This window comes from Gymnoscopelus braueri (assembly GCF_963280865.1).
Source record: "Gymnoscopelus braueri genome assembly, chromosome: 15".
In the NCBI taxonomy this organism is placed as follows: domain Eukaryota; kingdom Metazoa; phylum Chordata; class Actinopteri; order Myctophiformes; family Myctophidae; genus Gymnoscopelus; species Gymnoscopelus braueri.
This window is the reverse complement of record NC_137620.1, coordinates 50,947,832-50,967,831: the sequence shown is the minus strand read 5'-3', so window position 1 is coordinate 50,967,831 and position 20,000 is coordinate 50,947,832. Positions and strand designations below refer to the sequence as shown.

Genomic DNA, 20,000 nt, shown 5'->3' with positions numbered 1-20,000 from the left:
AACGTGATTTCCTCTTCCTGTCCTACAGGGTCCCACTTCCTGTTGCTTTGACTGGTCGCCATGAGCAACAACAAGATGGTTTCCACGGAGACAGGTGAGCGTCATCATCATCATCCCGACAAACAGACCAGTGGTTCTCAAACAGTGGGACAGGACCCACTGTGTGAGAACCACTGGTCTGTCTGTTTGTAGGAAACAATAAAACATGTTTTATTGTTTCCTACATTTAGTGTTTAATTATTGATTGAAGTTAAACACAATGCAAACGTTTTTCCAAAAGAATTCCATTGAAAAAGTTTTAAAAATCCATTCATTAGAGGAGATTTTCTTTTCTTTTTTTAAGAAGTAGTGAACATTGCAGATCTACAAGCTCAGAGCTTGTAGATCTGCACATTTTCACTCTGGATCCTGGGGAGACGTCAAAATTTCTCTTTGGGGTCTGGAGCTAAAACAGGTTTGGGAACCTCTGTCCTAATGTAACGGGACATAATAGATCTACAAGCTTACAACGCGTTGCACTGTGATACGTTGTGAGCTTGTAGATCTGTTCTTTTTGTCACGTGTCTGTCTAGACGGCACCCTGGAGGAAGAGCCTCATTATTGGTTGATCCAGGCCTGGACATTTAGGGGAAATAAAAGTTACTACAAACTAAGACATTTCAGATGAGTCAAATATGTAAAAGACTAAAGACTAAAACATCAACATGAACACTGTTCTTATAGGAACTATTTAGTTGTGATTGAATACATATTGTCTGTGTGAACGTTACAATATGAACACAGAGCGTTGAATGGGTTTTAATATCTGCCTCTATGTGGACTTTTATGACACATGTGTTTATGACAGGCCTGTTCTGAAAGAAACCATTGAATCACAGATTGAATTGATAGAACTTGGTGTGTGTGTGTGTGTGTGTGTGTGTGTGTGTGTGTGTGTGTGTGTGTGTGTGTGTGTGTGTGTGTGTGTGTGTGTGTGTGTGTGTGTGTGTGTGTGTGTGTGTGTGTGTGTGTGTGTGTGTGTGTGTGTGTGTGTGTGTGTGTGTGCGCGCGTGTGCGCATGTAACAGACAACAGAGGGATGAAGGTGTTTGTTCCTAACAAGCTGTTGGAGTGTTTACCTCGATGTGCGTCACTGCCTAAAGAACGCCTTCGCTGGAACACCAACGAGGTACACACACACACACACACACACACACACACACACACACACACACACACACACACACACACACACACACACACACACACACACACACACACACACACTGTCTCACACACACACACACACACACACACACACACACACACACACACACACACACACACACACACACACACACTGTCACACACACGCTGTCACACACAGACACACTGTTACACACACTGTCACACACACACTGTCACACACACTGTCTCACACACACACACACACACTGTCACACACACGCTGTCACACACAGACACACTGTTACACACACTGTCACACACACACCTTTACAAAATAACAGATCTACAAACTCACAACGCCTCATGTTGCAAGGCGGTGTGAGCTTGTAGATCTGCTATTTTCACTATGAAAAAAAAATTTTTTTATTATGTTATTGAATATATCAGTCATTAGTTAATGTATTTAAGTTAATAATATAACATTATTAGTTAGTGTATGTAAGTTATATAGATAGATAATATAATATTAATATATCAGTCATTAGTTAGTGTATGTAAGTTATGTAGATAGATAATATAATATTAATATATCAGTCATTAGTTAGTGTATGTAAGTTATGTAGATAGATAATATAATATTAATATATCAGTCATTAGTTAGTGTATGTAAGTTATGTAGATAGATAATATAATATTAATATGTCAGTCATTACTTAGTGTATGTAAGTTATGTAGATAGATAATATAATATTAGTATATCAGTCATTAGTTAGTGTATGTAAGTTATGTAGATAATATAATATAATATAACATGTTTTTCTTTGTGTAGGAAATAGCCTCCTATCTGATATCATTTGACAAGCATGAAGAGTGGCTTTCCTGTTCTCTTAAAACAAGGTAAACACACAATACATTCATATAATATACATATACATTATGTCATTTAATAACCTTTATAACCAGGTATAACGTGTAAGGATGGTGGAATGAGACACACAGCTAAACGTGCTTCTGTTGGTAATGGCTCTCGTGTTGAGAGACCTGTCAGGTGTGTGACTGACACCTGAACATGGGTTCTACAACTCTGACATCTGTCTGTGGTTCCGTTGAGCAAATCTTGCCTGTAAATCTGTGGAAGAAAACCTCTGGTTCCTCAGTGAAGCAAGCGTGAGGAACCGCTCTTCTCTTCTTGGGTTGTTGTCTTCCTTTGTCTTCACCAGTCTCACAGAACTTGGTCCTAAGTAGATAATGGTACCAGGGCTGACACCACATAATGCTGTCACTCTGTATAACAGAACACCAGCTTCATTTGTCCTGTTGCATCATGGGTCTTATCCTGAAGGGACAAACGTGGCATGTCTCCATGAGGGGGCAGTGTTGCTGTTTGGAGCATCAACACAAACTCAACACAGTTGCAGAACCCATGTTCAGGTGTCAGTCACTCACCTGTGACTGGCAGGTCACTCAAAACAAGAGTGATTACCAACAGAAGCATATTGGGGGATTTTGGCCAATTTTTATTGGGGTGCTACCCACACGTGTTTCTCATTCCTCGATTGCACCATCCTTACAAGTTATACCTCCTTGTAAAGGTGACTAATCAACGATAAAAATGATATCAAATCTAATACAATGCCAATTGGTATTCATGAAGGGGAGAAATAATCGACCGAAGTTACGTTTCCAAACTTGTTTTGAGGAGGATGTTATTAAAACAAACATATTAGTTAGGGGCAGGACTATTAAAACATCTGCCTAAGGAATATCAGACCAAATATCATGTGAGGTGTGGTTAAACAAACACCACCCATTTTTTTTCTTTTACTATCACAAGCATGAAAGTGTATGTTTACATCCAACAAAAAAATAAATAGGTTTCATGTCGCTTTAATACTGTTCGTTAACTCTTTGTCTGCGTGTGTGTGTGCGTGTGCGTGTGCGTGCGTGTGCATGCGTGTGCGTGTGCGTGTGTGTGTGTGTGTGTGTGTGTGTGTGTGTGTGTGTGTGTGTGCGTGTGTGTTCAGGCCTCAGAACGGCAGCATCATCCTCTACAACAGGAAGAAGGTGAAATACAGGAAGGATGGGTTCTGTTGGAAGAAACGCAGAGACGGGAAAACCACCAGAGAAGATCATATGAAGCTTAAAGTCCAGGGAACTGAGGTATTTATATAATATATATATACATATTATACATATTATACATATTATACATATTATACATATAAAAACCACCAGAGAAGATCATGTGAAACTTAAAGTCCAGGGAACTGAGGTACACACACACACATAGACACCCATACTAACATGTACACACATTACACACACACACACACACGCACGCACGCACACACGCACACACATACATATAATTTTGGGGGTCCTTGACATGAAAAAGTTTGAGAACCACTGATATAGAAACATAGGTTTTTTTCAGAAAACTATTACTGGAATTAGAAGACATTTGTAGAATGGGCTTCAGGTCTTAATGGGTTGAAGCTATCCACAGAGGCTGTGGATCACCAGTCAATCAATTCACTCACGACCTAACACGCGTTGCCAGTCCCTTTATTTGCAGGGGAGGGCGGCCGGGCGGATGATTTATTATTCACACCACGTTTTATTATTTGTCTGAATATAAAAAAGTAAACTTGGATGTTTCTCCACATCGTTGTTGCAAACTGAGGAAGGATTCTCTGCTTCTCCTTCACTCCTATAGCCTGTGATCTGAGTTTATATATATAGAATGTATGGTCAAATCGGCGATGTTTGGATCGACGATGGCCGATAGGAATTACATTTCATTACATTACATTACATTACAGTCATTTAGCAGACGCTTTTATCCAAAGTGACTTACAATAAGTACATTCAACATAGGTAGGGAACGAAAACTACTAATCACCAGAAGTCTTTAGTGCATTTTCTGCAAAAACAAGCAACCAAGAGTATACCTAGCGCTAAGGTAAAAGTGACATATATCAGCTACATACTTTCTTAAACAGATGAGACAAAATAGCAAAATCAAATGAGCAAGAGCTAAAACAAATAAGTGTATCGACTAAACAAGATCCAATAAAACAATACAATAATAAAACAAGAGTTCGTACAACTAGTTAACAACAAGTAGGCCAGGCAGAGAGGAAGGGTAGTGTTTCCTACCCTTGTAGGTTCTGGCATGTCGTCCAACCTTCAACCTTAGTTTAAATATAGTGGAGAATGAAATAGTTTGAGACATGAAGACAACAAGTGTTTCTTACATTTACTGTCTGTGTAAAGCCTTGAGTTGGACTCTTTGATACAAAATTTTTTGGTTAACTACCTTTTTCCACTGATGGAAACGGGGAAAAAAGCGTGTATTAATAGTTTCAATGTAAAGATTATAGATTTTCTTTGTATATTCTACAGTTAGACTGATGATGATAGGTTCTTAGTTTACATATGATCCTAACTTTTTAGCACCAGTTAGCAGTTACCAGCAGTTAGCACCATATGGTGCTAACTTGCCACCATTGGTGTGAATGTGGGTAAAGGGAGGACACTGGCGTTGACTGTTCACCGCTTCACCCCCACATGTCTCCCCTGTATGAATGAGTGAACCATTGTATAGTGCCAGGGTCTTCAACAGGGGGTCCGGGACCCCTAGGGGGTCTTCAGAGTTACTACAGGGGGTCCGCCAAATTTTTGTGTGATAGGATTTATTTTTTCCGCATTAACCACTTGAACCCCAGCATCCCAGAGGTTTAGGTGTAGAGGGAAAAAAGAGCAGACCAAGTACAAAAAAGAAGGGTAATCTGAAACACAATTTTATAGAATATAGAGGGGGTCCCTGCTTCCTCTCTCTCTCAGCTAGGGGGTCCTTGGGCTGAAAAGGTTGAAGACCCCTGGTTTAGTGCTTTGAGCTATAAAAATGCAATTCAATATTACATGAGAATGAACACTGTTCTGATGGAACTATGTAGGTGTGATTGAATATTATATATAATATTATATATTAATACATATCGTCTGTGTGAAAACATGTTTATTAATGATGTCCCCGATGCAAATTACATTTAAATTAAACATTCACTTGATTATTATGTAAACTTTGGAGCCTTCACTCAGTGCTAATAGTGTGTGTGTGTGTGTGTGTGTGTGTGTGTGTGTGTGTGTGTGTGTGTGTGTGTGTGTGTGTGTGTGTGTGTGTGTGTGTGTGTGTGTGTGTGTGTGTGTGTGTGTGTGTGTGTGTGTGTGTGTGTGTGTGTGTGTGTGTCTCCATGGTAACAGTGCCTGTATGGCTGCTATGTCCATTCCTCCATCGTGCCAACATTCCACAGACGATGCTACTGGCTGCTACAGGTACACACACACACACACACACACACACACACACACACACACACACACACACACACACACACACACACACACACACACACACACACAAGTCCTACTTGCCCAGAGGCCACGCCCACTTGCCCTAAAAAGTAACCTAAATTAATGTTAACTCATTCACTGCCAGAGGTCTGCAGCCAGTGGCAGCGTTTTGAACTTATTTTGAGTCTTTCTGACGATCCACAGAATATTTTATATATATATTCTCTCCAGGACCATCGACACACAGAGTGTCGTTAAAGACAGAGCAGTGTCTCTGCCTCCACCGTGACCCTCCGTTCTGTAGTTATTCTCTGTTGAATATAACTTGTTCTCAAAAACACAGACAAAAACATGAAAGCAGAGAATTTAGTTTTTTTTCTAAATCCTTTAACATTGTAGTCATTGGCACTGAATGAGTTAAACCAGTGTATAACTGCAGAGTGGTGATAATGGGTCACTTTGATAATATGAAGGAGTACAACCTGCTGCTTTATTTGTTCTTCATGAACTAACCCTAACCAATACTATTTCATTCATTTAGACCGGGAACGCATCAAACGTGTCATTTTAACATTTCTTTTGGCTATTCAAAAATAGCAGATCTACAAGCTCATAGCGCGGCACCGAGTGCCGCGCTATGAGCTTGTAGATCTGCTATTTTTGGAAAAATCTTGAACATTTGTGCAAATATTTGAAGATATATATATTTCTAAAGAGAACATTTGTAACTCAAATATGTGCTTCTGGGGGGTCCCTGGAACAACATATTTTGAGATGGGGGTCCGTGGCCAAATACATATCATTCTGACATGGAAACGTTTGAGAACCACTGATATAGAAACATACGTTTAAAAAAAAAGAAGCTGTTAGTATTTAGAAGACATTTGTAGAATCCCCAAGAAGCAAAGATTTGAGTTAGAAATGTTTGCTTTAAAACATATATATATTCAAAGATCTGCACACATGTTCACGATTTATAAAAAAAAATGCAGATCTACAAGCTCGTAACCATGAGCTTGTAGATCTGCTTTTTTATTTAATAGCAAAAGAAATCTAAAAACGACACAGATTCTTTCCCCGTTCTAAAGGTGTTAATGAAGACGTTAGTCTGTTGTATACGTTGTATCCCATAAATACATGATCCTTACAAACGGCCTTTTAAAAGAGAAATAAACAGACGTTACATTTTAAAGGTCAATAAACAGGCTTTTCTAAACAGTATCAACGTTATTGACAAGAAACATTGTTACAACAGAGACTTAATCTACCAAATAATAAACATACAAACTTTGTGCTGATGAACTTGTTGTGTTTTCAGCACAAACACACAAACACACACAAACACACAAACACACACAAACACACAAACACACAAGACAGCGTCTAGTGTTCTATATGGACCTGATACACTTTCCCCTTTCTACCAGTAGATGGCAGTGATACGCTACTTCATAATGGAATAGCAGCTATCAGTTCTACATTAAGATGTATTAAATACATGTTTTATAAAGTAATGTAGTTTATTGCTAAATGATTATCTTATTGTACAACACCATACATGAACCCATTCTATCCGGGAACATCTACAAACATCTTCTAAATCAGTTTTGTGAAAACAGTTTGTTGTTGTAATATCAGTGCTGCTCAATTGTTTTCATTACAAGGACCCCCAAATGATACGTATTTGGTTGTGGACCCCCATCTCAAAATATGTTGTTCCAGGGACCCCCCAGAAGCACAGATTTGAGTTACAAATGTTCACTTTAGAAATATATATATTCAAAGATTTGCACAAAATGTTCATGATTAAAAAAAAATTGCAGATCTACAAGCTCATAGCGCGGGCACTCGTTGCCGCACTATGAGCTTGTAGATCTGCTATTTTTGAATAGGCAAAGTATCAAATGTAATGGGTTAAATACATGTCAGGTCTACAATAAGAGACCTGGACATTAAAATACATGTTTTCATCTTCATGAAGAAGAAATCAATGATCATCATACAGAGACAGTGAAACTAGCAGATCTACAATGCATTGTGAGCTTGTAGATCTGATTCTTCTGTGTTACAATGTCTGCTATTTTCACTAAATTGATTTGTTGATATTTAAAAAATCTGGATTATTCAATTAGTCTGACACGCACGCACCTACGCACACACACACACACACACACACACACACACACACACGCACACACACACACACACGCACACACACGCACGCACGCACCTACGCACACACACACACACACACACACACACACACACACACACACACACACACACACACACACACACACACACACACACACACACACACACACACACACACACACACAGTGTGTATAAGTGTGTATTTCCTGTTGTGCAGAACCCAGACATCGTGTTGGTTCACTACCTGAACGTCCCATCACTAGAGGATTCTGGGAAATGCGGTCCTCTGCTGTGTGCCGTGACCGACCGCCATGACAGTCTGAGATGGACCCGAGACGACCTTCTGAACCAGCTGACCCCCATGTGTAAGATTAACACTAATTAATACTAATTAATACTAATTAATACTAATTAATACTAATTAATACTAATTAATACTCATTATAATGACCTTCTGAACCAGCTGACCCCCATGTGTAAGATTAACACTAATTAATACTAATTAATACTAATTAATACTAATTAATACTAATTAATACTAATTAATACTCATTATAATGACCTTCTGAACCAGCTGACCCCCATGTGTAAGATTCATTATTATAATTAATACTCATTAACTCTGTAAGTGCCACGGACGAGATTTCTCGTCCTATTCTGCCAAGCCTCCGTCCACTTCCTGTTGAAGCTTTTTCATTGAAACGGCTCTTATCTTGAGTTGACTTTTTTTCCCCTGCATTTCGCCAGACATCCTATTTTCAACATGCTGCTGCAAGAGAAGGGGCATAGGAAGAATATCCTGGTTGGGATATTTTTCTCTGGGCGACGCACACACACACTTGGATCATTCACAGGCTGCACACGGGAAATTACGTAATTTTCCAAAAAAAAACAGCTTGTTTACTTCCTGTTTGGCTTTATCTCTGTTTCTGTAGTTTTTTTGTCAAAAACAAGCCACATTCAACTGGCCACAACTATGTAACGGATTACCGTGATCGGATACATTTTCCCCCCGATTCTACGAGACCCCCGTGTGTGTTATGAGGCGAACGCCGTGAGGACGGAGATCACAGAGAACTTTACAGGACTTTTCAAAGCTTAGTTAAAACACTAGGATTCACTGGCTTGACATTTTTATGAAAAACTCTCTCTCATTCATTCATAGTGTCTCTCTCTCTCTCTCTCTCTCTCTCTCTCTAGTTCACAGTATGAAGTGGTCATGTGATCTGAATGGATCGTCAGACTTCAGCGTGGATCACCTGGTTCAACACATCCTGGACACACAACTACACACTAGACCTCCTCCTAGAACACACACCTGTCTGTGTAACACTACAGGTACACACACACACACACACACACACACACACACACACACACACACACACACACACACACACACACACACTTGTATTATATTACTCCTTCAGATTGTATCCAAATGTCACACACATCGGTACACATGATCTCTATAGTCATGTGATCAAGACTACATGTGTTTGATTTTTCATATTCCATCCTGATTGGTTAAGATTTAGATCTAAAGTTTGCAGGAGTGGCCAAGTGTTTTGAACAAAATCATGAACGCAGCATCTGATTGTGATTCTTTGCACACAGATTCACACTATGTTATAACGTACGTGTGTGTGTGTGTGTGTGTGTGTGTGTGTGTGTGTGTGTGTGTGTGTGTGTGTGTAACAGTGTCTTCAGGAGGTAACATGCCTCACAGGTGTAACAGCACCAAGCATCGCATCATCTCCCCCAAACTGCCCCCCTGCTCCCCCCCAGAGCCCAGAGACTCCCCCGACCCCTCCCTGCCCACTACGTGAGTACGCACACACACACACACACACACACACACACACACACACACACACACACACACACACACACACACACACACACACACACACACACACACACACACACACATTTCCAGGGGTGCACATAACTGTTTTGGTCTGGTTCTCAGAAGAGCACCTGGATATGTTACTTGGTGCTCATTTTGCCGCGACACGTCTCGCAGGATGGATAAAAGAGGGATACATGGATATCTTATAGCAAAAAAACATTTATTCATAAATAAAGATGAATTAACAAATGATGGTGTGTGTTAGTCTGTAGAATCAGTAGTGTAGGTGAGTGGATGTGTGCAAAGTATGGTGTGTGTGAGGGTGTTGGATGCAAAACAAAAGAAAACAAATGCAAAATCAAATGACTGCTCTTTAAGCATGAAAGTCTGTTCTTTAAACTCACTGAAATCAACTGACATCTCTTTAAGCACTGAATGTCTTCTGTTTAAACACTCTTAAATCAACTGACATCTCTTTAAGCACTGAATGTCTTCTGTTTAAACTCACTGAAATCAACTGACATCTCTTTAAGCATAGAATGTCTTCTGTTTAAACACTCTTAAATCAACTGACATCTCTTTAAGCACTGAATGTCTTCTGTTTAAACACTCTTAAATCAACTGACATCTCTTTAAGCACTGAATGTCTTCTGTTTAAACACTCTTAAATCAACTGACATCTCTTTAAGCACTGAATGTCTTCTGTTTAAACACTCTTAAATCAACTGACATCTCTTTAAGCACTGAATGTCTTCTGTTTAAACACTCTTAAATCAACTGACATCTCTTTAAGCACTGAATGTCTTCTGTTTAAACACTCTTAAATCAACTGACATCTCTTTAAGCACTGAATGTCTTCTGTTTAAACTCACTGAAATCAACTGACATCTCTTTAAGCATAGAATGTCTTCTGTTTAAACACTCTTAAATCAACTGACATCTCTTTAAGCACTGAATGTCTTCTGTTTAAACTCACTGAAATCAACTGACATCACATTCACATCACATCTCTTTAACCACTGAATGTCTGTTCTGTAAACACTGAAATTAACTGGCTGCTCTTTGAGCTCAGTTTTCTTGAAGCTACAACCTAAGCATTTATTCTACAAGCTGGACATCATCATTCATCACTGCTCTCTTGACTGCTGTCATCACTGTCCTCAATTTCAACCACGGTAGATGTAGGCTTAGCTGGCCTACTCCTCTCCCCCTGGTTGAGCCTGCGATCAGCTGTTTGCATCCACAAGGCAACAGCTGGCTTTGGGTCAAAAGTCTCAGTTGTCATCTTAGACAGGTGGATGTGCATCAGGGATGAGAGGCGAGAGTCTGACAGGCAGGATCTGTACTTGTTTTTTATTATATTGAGGTGTGAAAATCCTCTCTCACAAGCAGCACTGCTCAAGGGCAGTGTAAGAGACAACACAAGGACTTTCTGAATGTTGAGGTAAGTATCTGGATTGCTTGTCTTCACTATGTTCAGCAAGTCATACACAGAGGAGGCTGCAAAACGTTTTGCTGATTGCTTTAAACGCATCCATTCTCTTAGAGTGGAGTCTCTGTCAACAGACATGCTGCCCTCATAATTCTGAAGGATGCTACTAAGTGTTGTGTTGCCAAAACTGTGGATGTCTTTCATTTCCTGAGGCCAAGTTGAAGGATCAAAAATGAGAAATTGATCACATGACTTGAGGGATTCATATCTGGTTTCAAACTCCTGAATTAAACCTCTCAGTACATTAATCTTGTCCCTGTCAGCATCAGCATTTGAAACAGTCTCTTTCCTGTATTTTCCATCACTGTCAAGCAGAAGTGTCAACTGTCCAATAGCTACCATGAGCTCATCTTTGCATTCACCAATAGTCAACTTATCTGGCTGGAACTTAAGGGAGAGGAACTGTAAAATCTTCCCAGTATCAAGCATGTGTGCTATAGGAAACAGTGAAAACGCTCTGTGCAGACATGTTTTAAGTCACTGTCATCACTTGTAGCCAGTTGAATTTTAATGGCAGGCAATAATCTCCATATTTTCAAGAGAGTCTCTTGTCTCCATACAGACCATCTAATGTTGTGAAACTTTCCTAGTTTTACACAGGCAATGCCATTCTCATCACATAGTTTCTGTAGTTGTGCTGTTTTTTTTACACCCCCCTTCTGCAAATAAAAGCTTAGCAACCTGACAACGGAACGATTAAAAGACTCACAGTATGGTACCATGCGATCAGCTGACTTGGCGCAGTTCTCCAGAGTGTGGGCTGTACACAGAACGTGCACAAGGGAATCCCCGATGACCACCTTCTGACGTAATTTAGGGATGACGCCGTTGTACACGCCCACGTTGACAGCTGCTCCATCTGTGCAGACCGAGACCAACTTCGTCTGCCTCTCATCCACTATGTCCTGTGCTGATCGCTTTACCCCCAGATTAATTAATCCAAGGAAATCTGAGCTAAACTCTCCATTGCTAGACACCGACACAATGTACACAATTTCCTGCTCCGTTTTGTTGATATCTTCTGTACCGTCAAAGAGCAGACCCCAAAATTCAGCTGTTTAAAATTTTTCAAACAGTTCCGAGCTGATTGTCTGTGCAATGGTCTGGGTGAGGCGGGACCCCCCTTCTCGTGGATGATAGGCACTCCCGACATTAACTCCAAGCCTCTTGAATAGTGGAATGTCCTCTTCAAATGAACGCATAGGACGTGCATGTTTGGCTTTGTGGAAGGCCAACAGAAATATGTTACACAGTGCTTGACGCTGTTCTTCATTAATGTTGTCCTGCCACCTGTCAAGAGGGCGACTCCCATCCTGCTTTTATCCGCCAGGTTGGGAAGCTCACGGCATGTTTTGCACCACATCATGGTGCGTTGGTTTGGAGCCAGCCGACATCCTCCAGCTACTTTTCCGCAAACACAGGTTTTTTGTGCGGTTCAGGTGGCGGTACAGTCTGGCGTTTCTTTGGAGGTGGTGGTGGAACACTAGCCTCCATCTCCAGGCTTTTATTGTTTAGTTTTGCTAAAAAAAATAAAAGCCTGGACCAGCGCGTCGGTGTACCCGGTATAGGAAGTGTTTCATTTCCCCAACCAACCAGAGTGCAGTGGGCGTCGCTCGTAATGTTGTGTTGACGGGGCGGGGGCTGACGGACAGATCGGTGAACCAATGGGATCACACGCCGGGGATGTTAAACACGCCCCTTTAGGTCAGAAAACAGGAGCGCTGGTGCAGCCTAGTGGAACACCAAAATAATGACTTAATGGCGCTTTGCTTCTTAGACGTTTTGATGAGTGTCTGTAGCCAGCAGCTTGTTGTTGTGTGATGAGTGTCTGTAGCCAGCAGCTTGTTGTTGTGTGATGAGTGTCTGTAGCCAGCAGCTTGTTGTTGTGTGATGAGTGTCTGTAGCCAGCAGCTTGTTGTTGTGTGATGAGTGTCTGTAGCCAGCAGCTTGTTGTTGTGTGATGAGTGTCTGTAGCCAGCAGCTTGTTGTTGTGTGATGAGTGCCTGTAGCCAGCAGCTTGTTGTTGTGTGATGAGTGTCTGTAGCCAGCAGCTTGTTGTTGTGTGATGAGTGCCTGTAGCCAGCAGCTTGTTGTTGTGTGATGAGTGCCTGTAGCCAGCAGCTTGTTGTTGTGTGATGAGTGCCTGTAGCCAGCAGCTTGTTGTTGTGTGCGACTGGCTGTGTCAGGATACGAGTATGAGGCCGCCGCCACACGGTGCATGTGTGAGTGTGGCTTCAGGAAGTAAATTCCTAGCCTCGATCTCCAGGCTTTTATTTTTTAGTTTTCCTAAAAAATAAAAGCTTGGAAATTCCTGTCCCAGCTGTTGGTACGCAAAAGCGCCTCGCGTCGTCTGATGTGCCGCGCATTATTTATTTTGGGTGCGCATGCGCACCTGCGCACCAGTTATGTGCACCCCTGATTATAGTTCAATGTCTTTATTTGAGTCCACATTTATAAAATACATTACTTTTGATGTCCCTCACACTCGAAACAACATGTGTCTCAGTGCTTGAGTCCAAACAAGTCCAGAATATAAACAACAAATACACATGAACTTATTCACAGTTAACATTGGTCATACACACCGGAGAAACATTATGGGTACAGGAAGCACCTTCTCCTCCAAATAGATCCACTGCCTATAATGGAGGAGATTGAGCAGTATGTATCAAGCTGCTTTGCCTTATATTACACTTAGACAACCTCATAATCCTCAAGCCCCTGACCACCAGCCTGTGGACATCATGACCCCTGACCTCTGACCCCTGACCACCAGCCTGTGGACATCATGACCCCTGACCTCTGACCCCTGACCACCAGTCTGTGGACATGGCCCAAGCTGCCAAATATCAAAACAATGAGCTGGCACTTGTAGCCTAGATGTATAATGGCTTGTACTAATGGCTGGTATTTTACTTGCTTAGTAAGGAAAGCTTCCTCTAAACTTGAATCAAAAGTACAGCCAATTTCCAATAGGAAAACCTCTCTGCTGTTCTCATCAATCACAATGACATCCGGTGTGTCTGCAGTTATATTTGTAAATACATGGGGGTCATTGCATTGAAACATCTCTGGTTTCACACAGGAGTTTGTGTAAAACACAACAGAGGAATCAAACGTGGGTGACACATCTTTGGTATTAATGTCAACAATTCTGTCATGCCTGGCTATGTACAGTCCTTTATAAACATTACAGCCGTTTAATATATGGGACATGGACTCTATGGTCTGATACTGTCCATGGTGTAGGCAGTAAGAGTCATGTTTATTGGGGTCACACACACACACACACACACACACACACACACACACACACACACACACACACACACACACACACACACACACACACACACACACACACACACACACACACCAACAAGCTTTGAACTGAACAGATTGGACCTTCCATTCCAGAAATAATGGCCAACACATCTTGAAACGGTTTTGATGTTTGAGTTTTGGCCATTTTTGCCATTTTTTTTTTAATAACAGGGTTAGGAAGGTCTGACGGAGACAAACTAGATACCTGAGTAAAGTTCACTTTGAGCTGCATCCTACACATCCAACACATCCTACACATCCACTGACATTCCTGCCTCACCGTTAGGCCACTAGGGGGCAGATGGAAAGTTATTTTTGTGGAGTAATCTTTTTTTTTTCCTTTTTTTTTGCGGAACCCGAGGCTATACATTTCAGCTGTTTGAAAACAGCAGATCTACAAGCTCACAATGCGTCGCATGGCAACGCATTGTGAGCTTGTAGATCTGCTATTTTCAAACGATTTTTATACATTTGAAAACTTGTGAAATGGGACATTCTGCATAATGAGTACTTTCTACTTGTGGTACTTTAAGTAGATTTTGATACCAATACTTTTGTACTTTTGTACTTTTACTCAAGTAAATTTTGAGTTCCAGACTTTTACTTACAGAGTATTTCTACATGGCAGTTTTGATACTTTTAATGAGCCTTTGTGCTTCATCATTGTGTGTAGTTAAAGTTGTGTATTGTGTGTTCTCCTCCCACAGCCCCTCCTCCACGAATGGTTTCTACGGCGACCGGCGCCCGGCGGCCACAGGGGGCGTGGCCACCGTGGCGCTGCCCCAGAACGCGCTGATCGTCATGACGACCGCCCCGCCCCCTCCCCCCACCTCCCCTCCCTCCTCCTCCTCCTCGTCCCCGCCCCTCCCCATGCCCCTCCCCTTGCTCCTCCCCTCCCCGTCCGTCATCGGGGGACTCCTCCTCTCCTCCCCTCAGGCCCCGCCCCCTCAGCTCCTCCCCCCTCCCTCCTCCCTCTCCCCCCACGCCGTGACCTTTGACCCCGACTCCTTCCTCAACTCGCCCAAACAGGGCCAGACGTACGGAGGAGGAGGCGGGCCTCCCCTAAGCTCCGCCTCCTCCTCGGGATCCTCCCCCTCCTCGTCCAGCTCCTCCCCTCTCCCCCTGGCCCCTCCCCCTTCCTCCTCCCCCCCTAGGCCCCTCCCCCTGTCGCTCTCCCCTCCCTCCTCCTCTCTCTCGCCCCCCTCCTCTCTCTCCTCTCTCTCCTCCTCCTCCGAGACTCCGCCCACTCCCTCCTCCTCTTGCCTCCGCCCCCCTCCTCCCCTCTCTCTGTCCCTAAGCCCCTCCCACTCCGTGGCCCCTCCTCCCCTCATGTCTCTCTGCTTGGAGCTGGGACCGCCCCCGGGACCTCTGGCCCCTCCCCCTCTGGGGGCGGAGCCTGACGGAGACGAGAGGAGGGAGGAGAGAAGCAAGCTGGCCCGCCTCCAGGTGAGACACGGCTCAGTCTGTTCTGAGGGAAATCATAAAAATCATGTACTTTGTAACTAGTTTTAGATTTTTGGTATGGTGTTAGGTATGGGCATAAGGTGTTAAGTATGGGCATAAGGTGTTAAGTATGGGCATAAGGTGTTAGGTATGGGCCAATCTGGGAACCCATCGCCAACTGAAAATGAAAAACAGCGCCCTCTGCTGTTTGTTCTATGTCTGTTGGCTCTGGGCGGAAGAAAATGTAACACCAGTGCACAAGGAAACCGGGGTTTAGGTCTGCCTTCAGCTTTCACTTCCGGTGGTGCCACTATGTTTTCATTCCCACTAACAATATTTCTACACGGAACACTAACACCACTTCTCCCAGAGAACATGGATGGTTTTGGTTATAAGCCCACTTGTTTCTATGATGAAAGAGCAAGTTAAAATGTGAATATCTTTCCGTGGTTTTGTCTGCTCCAAGGACGCTATTGTTAAATTAGTTTGGGTTTGTTTCGAGGGGGAAAGATCGACGGACATGTGAATCCCGCCCACTACATTTGATTGGGTAAAGCGCGGCCTGCTTCCTGATCTGAAGGCACGCCCACTTGTAGCCCAGTGTGTACATGTTATGACGAGCCTTCACGACAGATTCCAACGCAGTGCAGAATCTGTTCTTGAGAGATTAGGTATGGGCATAAGGTGTTAAGTATGGGCATAAGGTGTTAAGTATGGGCATAAGGTGTTAAGTATGGGCATAAGGTTTTCAAAAACCATCGCAAGCGAGTAGGGCTCGCCCCCTAGTGGTCTGTTTGCAATGAATCCAATATTAGATAGGTATGGTTGAAACCCCAAATAATTGATAGAAGAGATTTTCAATGGATTCTGTTACTATCGGGTATGCTAAATATCATATTAAAACATTTGGAAAATCTAACTTCTGGAAAGGCATTTCAAGATGGCACATATTCCCTCCCAGCTTATAGACATTTTAAGCTCCCGGCAGCCATCGTGGACGCCATCTTGAAAATGATGCCTTTCCAGAAATTTGATTTTCCATTTTTGTGGGATCGCTTTAGCTTTAGATAGCGATGTTATCTTCACTAGTTATTATTATTATTATTCCGCCCGTTTTTGGATTGGTCAAGCTTCACGTGACATCACAATATGTAATATAAATAGGTAAGTCAGAATGAATCAGGAACAGAACTTTCTAGTGTGATACTATGTGTGGGATCCTTAGCGATCCCACACTGTTTCTTCAGGAACAGTACTTTCTAGTTTTTAGTATGTTATTTAGCATACCCAATAGTAACAGAATACATTGACAAATCTCTTCGATCAATTATTTGGGGTTTCAACCATATACCTACCTATCTAATTTTTGAATCTTTGCAAACAGACCACTAGGGGGTGAGCCCAACTTGCTTGCAATGGTTTTGAACACCTTATGCCCATTCCTAACACCATTCCTAACAGTATGCCAAAAATCTAAAACTTATCGCCAAGTGCACGATCTTGATGATTTTGGCCAAACTCCCTCCCACCATGCCGTAACATTTTGAAAACCAAAACTGCCACAAGATCATCAACCGTTTTCACATGAGATGGATTTATAAATGTCCACCATACTTCTTGCTCTGTGAAAACATTTAGTAGGCTTAATTATCTTAAAGGTAGGGTAAGTGATTTGCGTTGGTTAAAATAATAGTTAAATAGCTCTATATTCTGATAGTACTCATTGCTATAGAGTGTTTGTTCAGTATTAGGAGTCTCCTTGTCTCTCCAGCTCTTTATTAAACAGAAAATGTATTTTCGTTTCAGTTTCAGTTTCATTTCCAATTTTATCCAACCAGGACAGAGAACTCAATCAGGATATAGATTAAACAAGTGAAATTGGAAGTGATGACACTAAGAAATGAGCAGATAAATTTGGAACTGGAACACTATACAAATTAAGCTTAAAAATGGGTACTTTCTCCTGATTGGCTGAGATTTTGACACCTACCGAAAAATGTATTTTCTGTTTATTAAAGAGCTGGAGAGACGGGGAGACATCTGTTACTGAAAAAACACTCTATAGCAATGATTACTATCACAATATAGTATTTTAACCTTTTAACAAAATACTTTTTGTTTTAACCAAAAAATATCACTTACCCTACCTTTAATAATTCATTAAATTCTTCTTCACTGTTTTCTTTCAGGAAAGCCCCGCCCCATCCCTGCTGTTGCCACAGCAACAGACAGCGGGTAGCGTCGCCTCTCTGCTGCTGGTTGGCCAGGACGCGTCGCGGTGCCCGCCCCCTCAGTCGCAGCCGTCCAATCAGACGCTGCCGGGACACGGTCAACAGACCCCGCCCCCGTCTCAGCTAGCCAATCACGGAAGGAGAGAGAGAGGGAGGGAGGAGGAGAGAGAGAAAGAGAGAGAGATGGAGAGAGGCAGGCAGAGGCCGTCTCAACCCTCGCCTTTCGCTAGCGCCGCATACGCTAACCCTAATGCTAGGAATGCTAATGCTAGCCTGGCTAGCGTCCATGCTAACCCGGCCGCCATCAACCTGAGGAACTCTAACGCCGCTAGCCTGGCTAGCGTCCACGCTAACCTGCCAATCGGCCTGAGGAATGCTAGCACTAGCCTGGTTAGCGTCCACGCTAGCCCGGCCGCAGTCAACCTGAGGAGCGCTAGCGCTAGCACTAGCCTGGTCGGCGTCTATGCTAACCCAGCCACAGTCAGCCTAGGCAACGCTAACAACAGCCTGTTTAGCCACCACGCTAACCTGGGCAACGCTAACGTCAACATGGCTAGCGTCCGCACCGGCCCCGGCTCCCCCGTGCGCGTCAAGGAGGAGAGGGGGCGGGGCTACGACAGAGAGGACACGCCCATGGACACGCACTCGGCGACGGAGGCGGAGCCTGCGGAGCGTGGAGGGGAGGAGCTCGGCGACATCTCGTTCGACAGCCAGTTCCCTGACCTCATCTCTGAGCTCATCACCGAGGAGGCGGCCAATCCCGCGGCGGCGGGGGCGGAGCCCAGCCCGGTCCCCAGCCCCGCCTCCAGCCTGATGGCAGCCGGGGGGGTGGGGCTTCGCTACATGGTCCCGCCCTCCCCCTTCCTGCCCTTCCCCCCGCTCCCTCCCCCCTCTGATCGCCTAGCAACCATCACCGACTTCTCACCAGAGTGGTCCTACCCCGAGGTAATAATATAATAATAATATAATTATTATAATAATAACTTCTCACCAGAGTGGTCCTACCCCGAGGTAATAATAATAATATATTAATTATAATAATAACAATAATAGTAATGTTGTTATTATTATTATTATAGTTGTAATAATAAACATAGCAATAACTGTATAATTATAGTATCATTATATTGTATAACAAAAAATATATAATCAATTATAATTTCAATTGTCGATTGAATGTAAGAACCATGATTGTTTGATTGTTCGATTGAATTCGATTATCTTTTGTGTGTGTGTGTGTGTGTGTGTGTGTGTGTGTGTGTGTGTGTGTGTGTGTGTGTGTGTGTGTGTGTGTGTGTGTGTGTGTGTGTAGGGAGGTGTAAAGGTGTTGATAACAGGGCCGTGGTCAGAGCTGTCAGAGCGTTACTCCAGTGTGTTTGATCAGAGCGCCGTTCCTGCTTCACTGATTCAACCTGGAGTCCTGAGATGTTACTGTCCTGGTACGTTATACTATTAATATATACTATACTATCTACATATATATCTATATATCTATATCTATACCTGGAGTCCTGAGATGTTACTGTCCTGGTACGTTATACTATTAATATATACTATACTATATATCTATATCTATATCTATATCTATACCTGGAGTCCTGAGATGCTACTGTCCTGGTATGTAATACTATTTATATATTTATACTAGAAGTTCAGCCAGATAGAGATTGACCTTGTATCATATTCTGACCTAGAAATTATTATCCATGCCTTCATTTCCCTTGACTACTGCGATTCGGTTCTCACCTAGTTCTCACCTGGTTCTCACCTGGTTCTCACCTGGTTCTCAGCTGCCTCAATAAGACGTCCATAGACCGCCTCCAGTTCATTCAAAAACAAACTGCAAGACTGTTAACCAGGCCCAGCAGAAGGTGTCACATGACTCCAGTTCTGACCTCTTTGCTCTGGCTTCCTGTCATTTTAAAGGTTCAGTTGAAGGTCCTGGTGCTCACCTTTAGATCTCTACATGGTCAGACACATGA

The 20,000-nt window shown here is 42.8% G+C and overlaps 1 protein-coding gene across 1 annotated transcript in view; it reads left to right on the top strand.

Annotated features, from left to right (window-relative positions):
- Nucleotides 1-26: 26 nt before the first annotated feature.
- Nucleotides 27-20,000, top strand: part of camta2 (calmodulin binding transcription activator 2) — a 42,579-nt gene continuing 22,605 nt past the window's right edge. Inside the window, exons 1-11 of the mRNA XM_080451393.1 lie at nt 27-94; nt 1,067-1,167; nt 1,996-2,063; nt 3,191-3,326; nt 5,433-5,504; nt 7,894-8,041; nt 8,877-9,014; nt 9,378-9,501; nt 15,052-15,790; nt 17,977-18,963; nt 19,331-19,457. Coding sequence (XP_080307519.1) covers nt 61-94; nt 1,067-1,167; nt 1,996-2,063; nt 3,191-3,326; nt 5,433-5,504; nt 7,894-8,041; nt 8,877-9,014; nt 9,378-9,501; nt 15,052-15,790; nt 17,977-18,963; nt 19,331-19,457 — 2,674 coding nt within the window. The 5' untranslated portion in view covers nt 27-60. The remainder of the gene's footprint in view (nt 95-1,066; nt 1,168-1,995; nt 2,064-3,190; nt 3,327-5,432; nt 5,505-7,893; nt 8,042-8,876; nt 9,015-9,377; nt 9,502-15,051; nt 15,791-17,976; nt 18,964-19,330; nt 19,458-20,000) is intronic.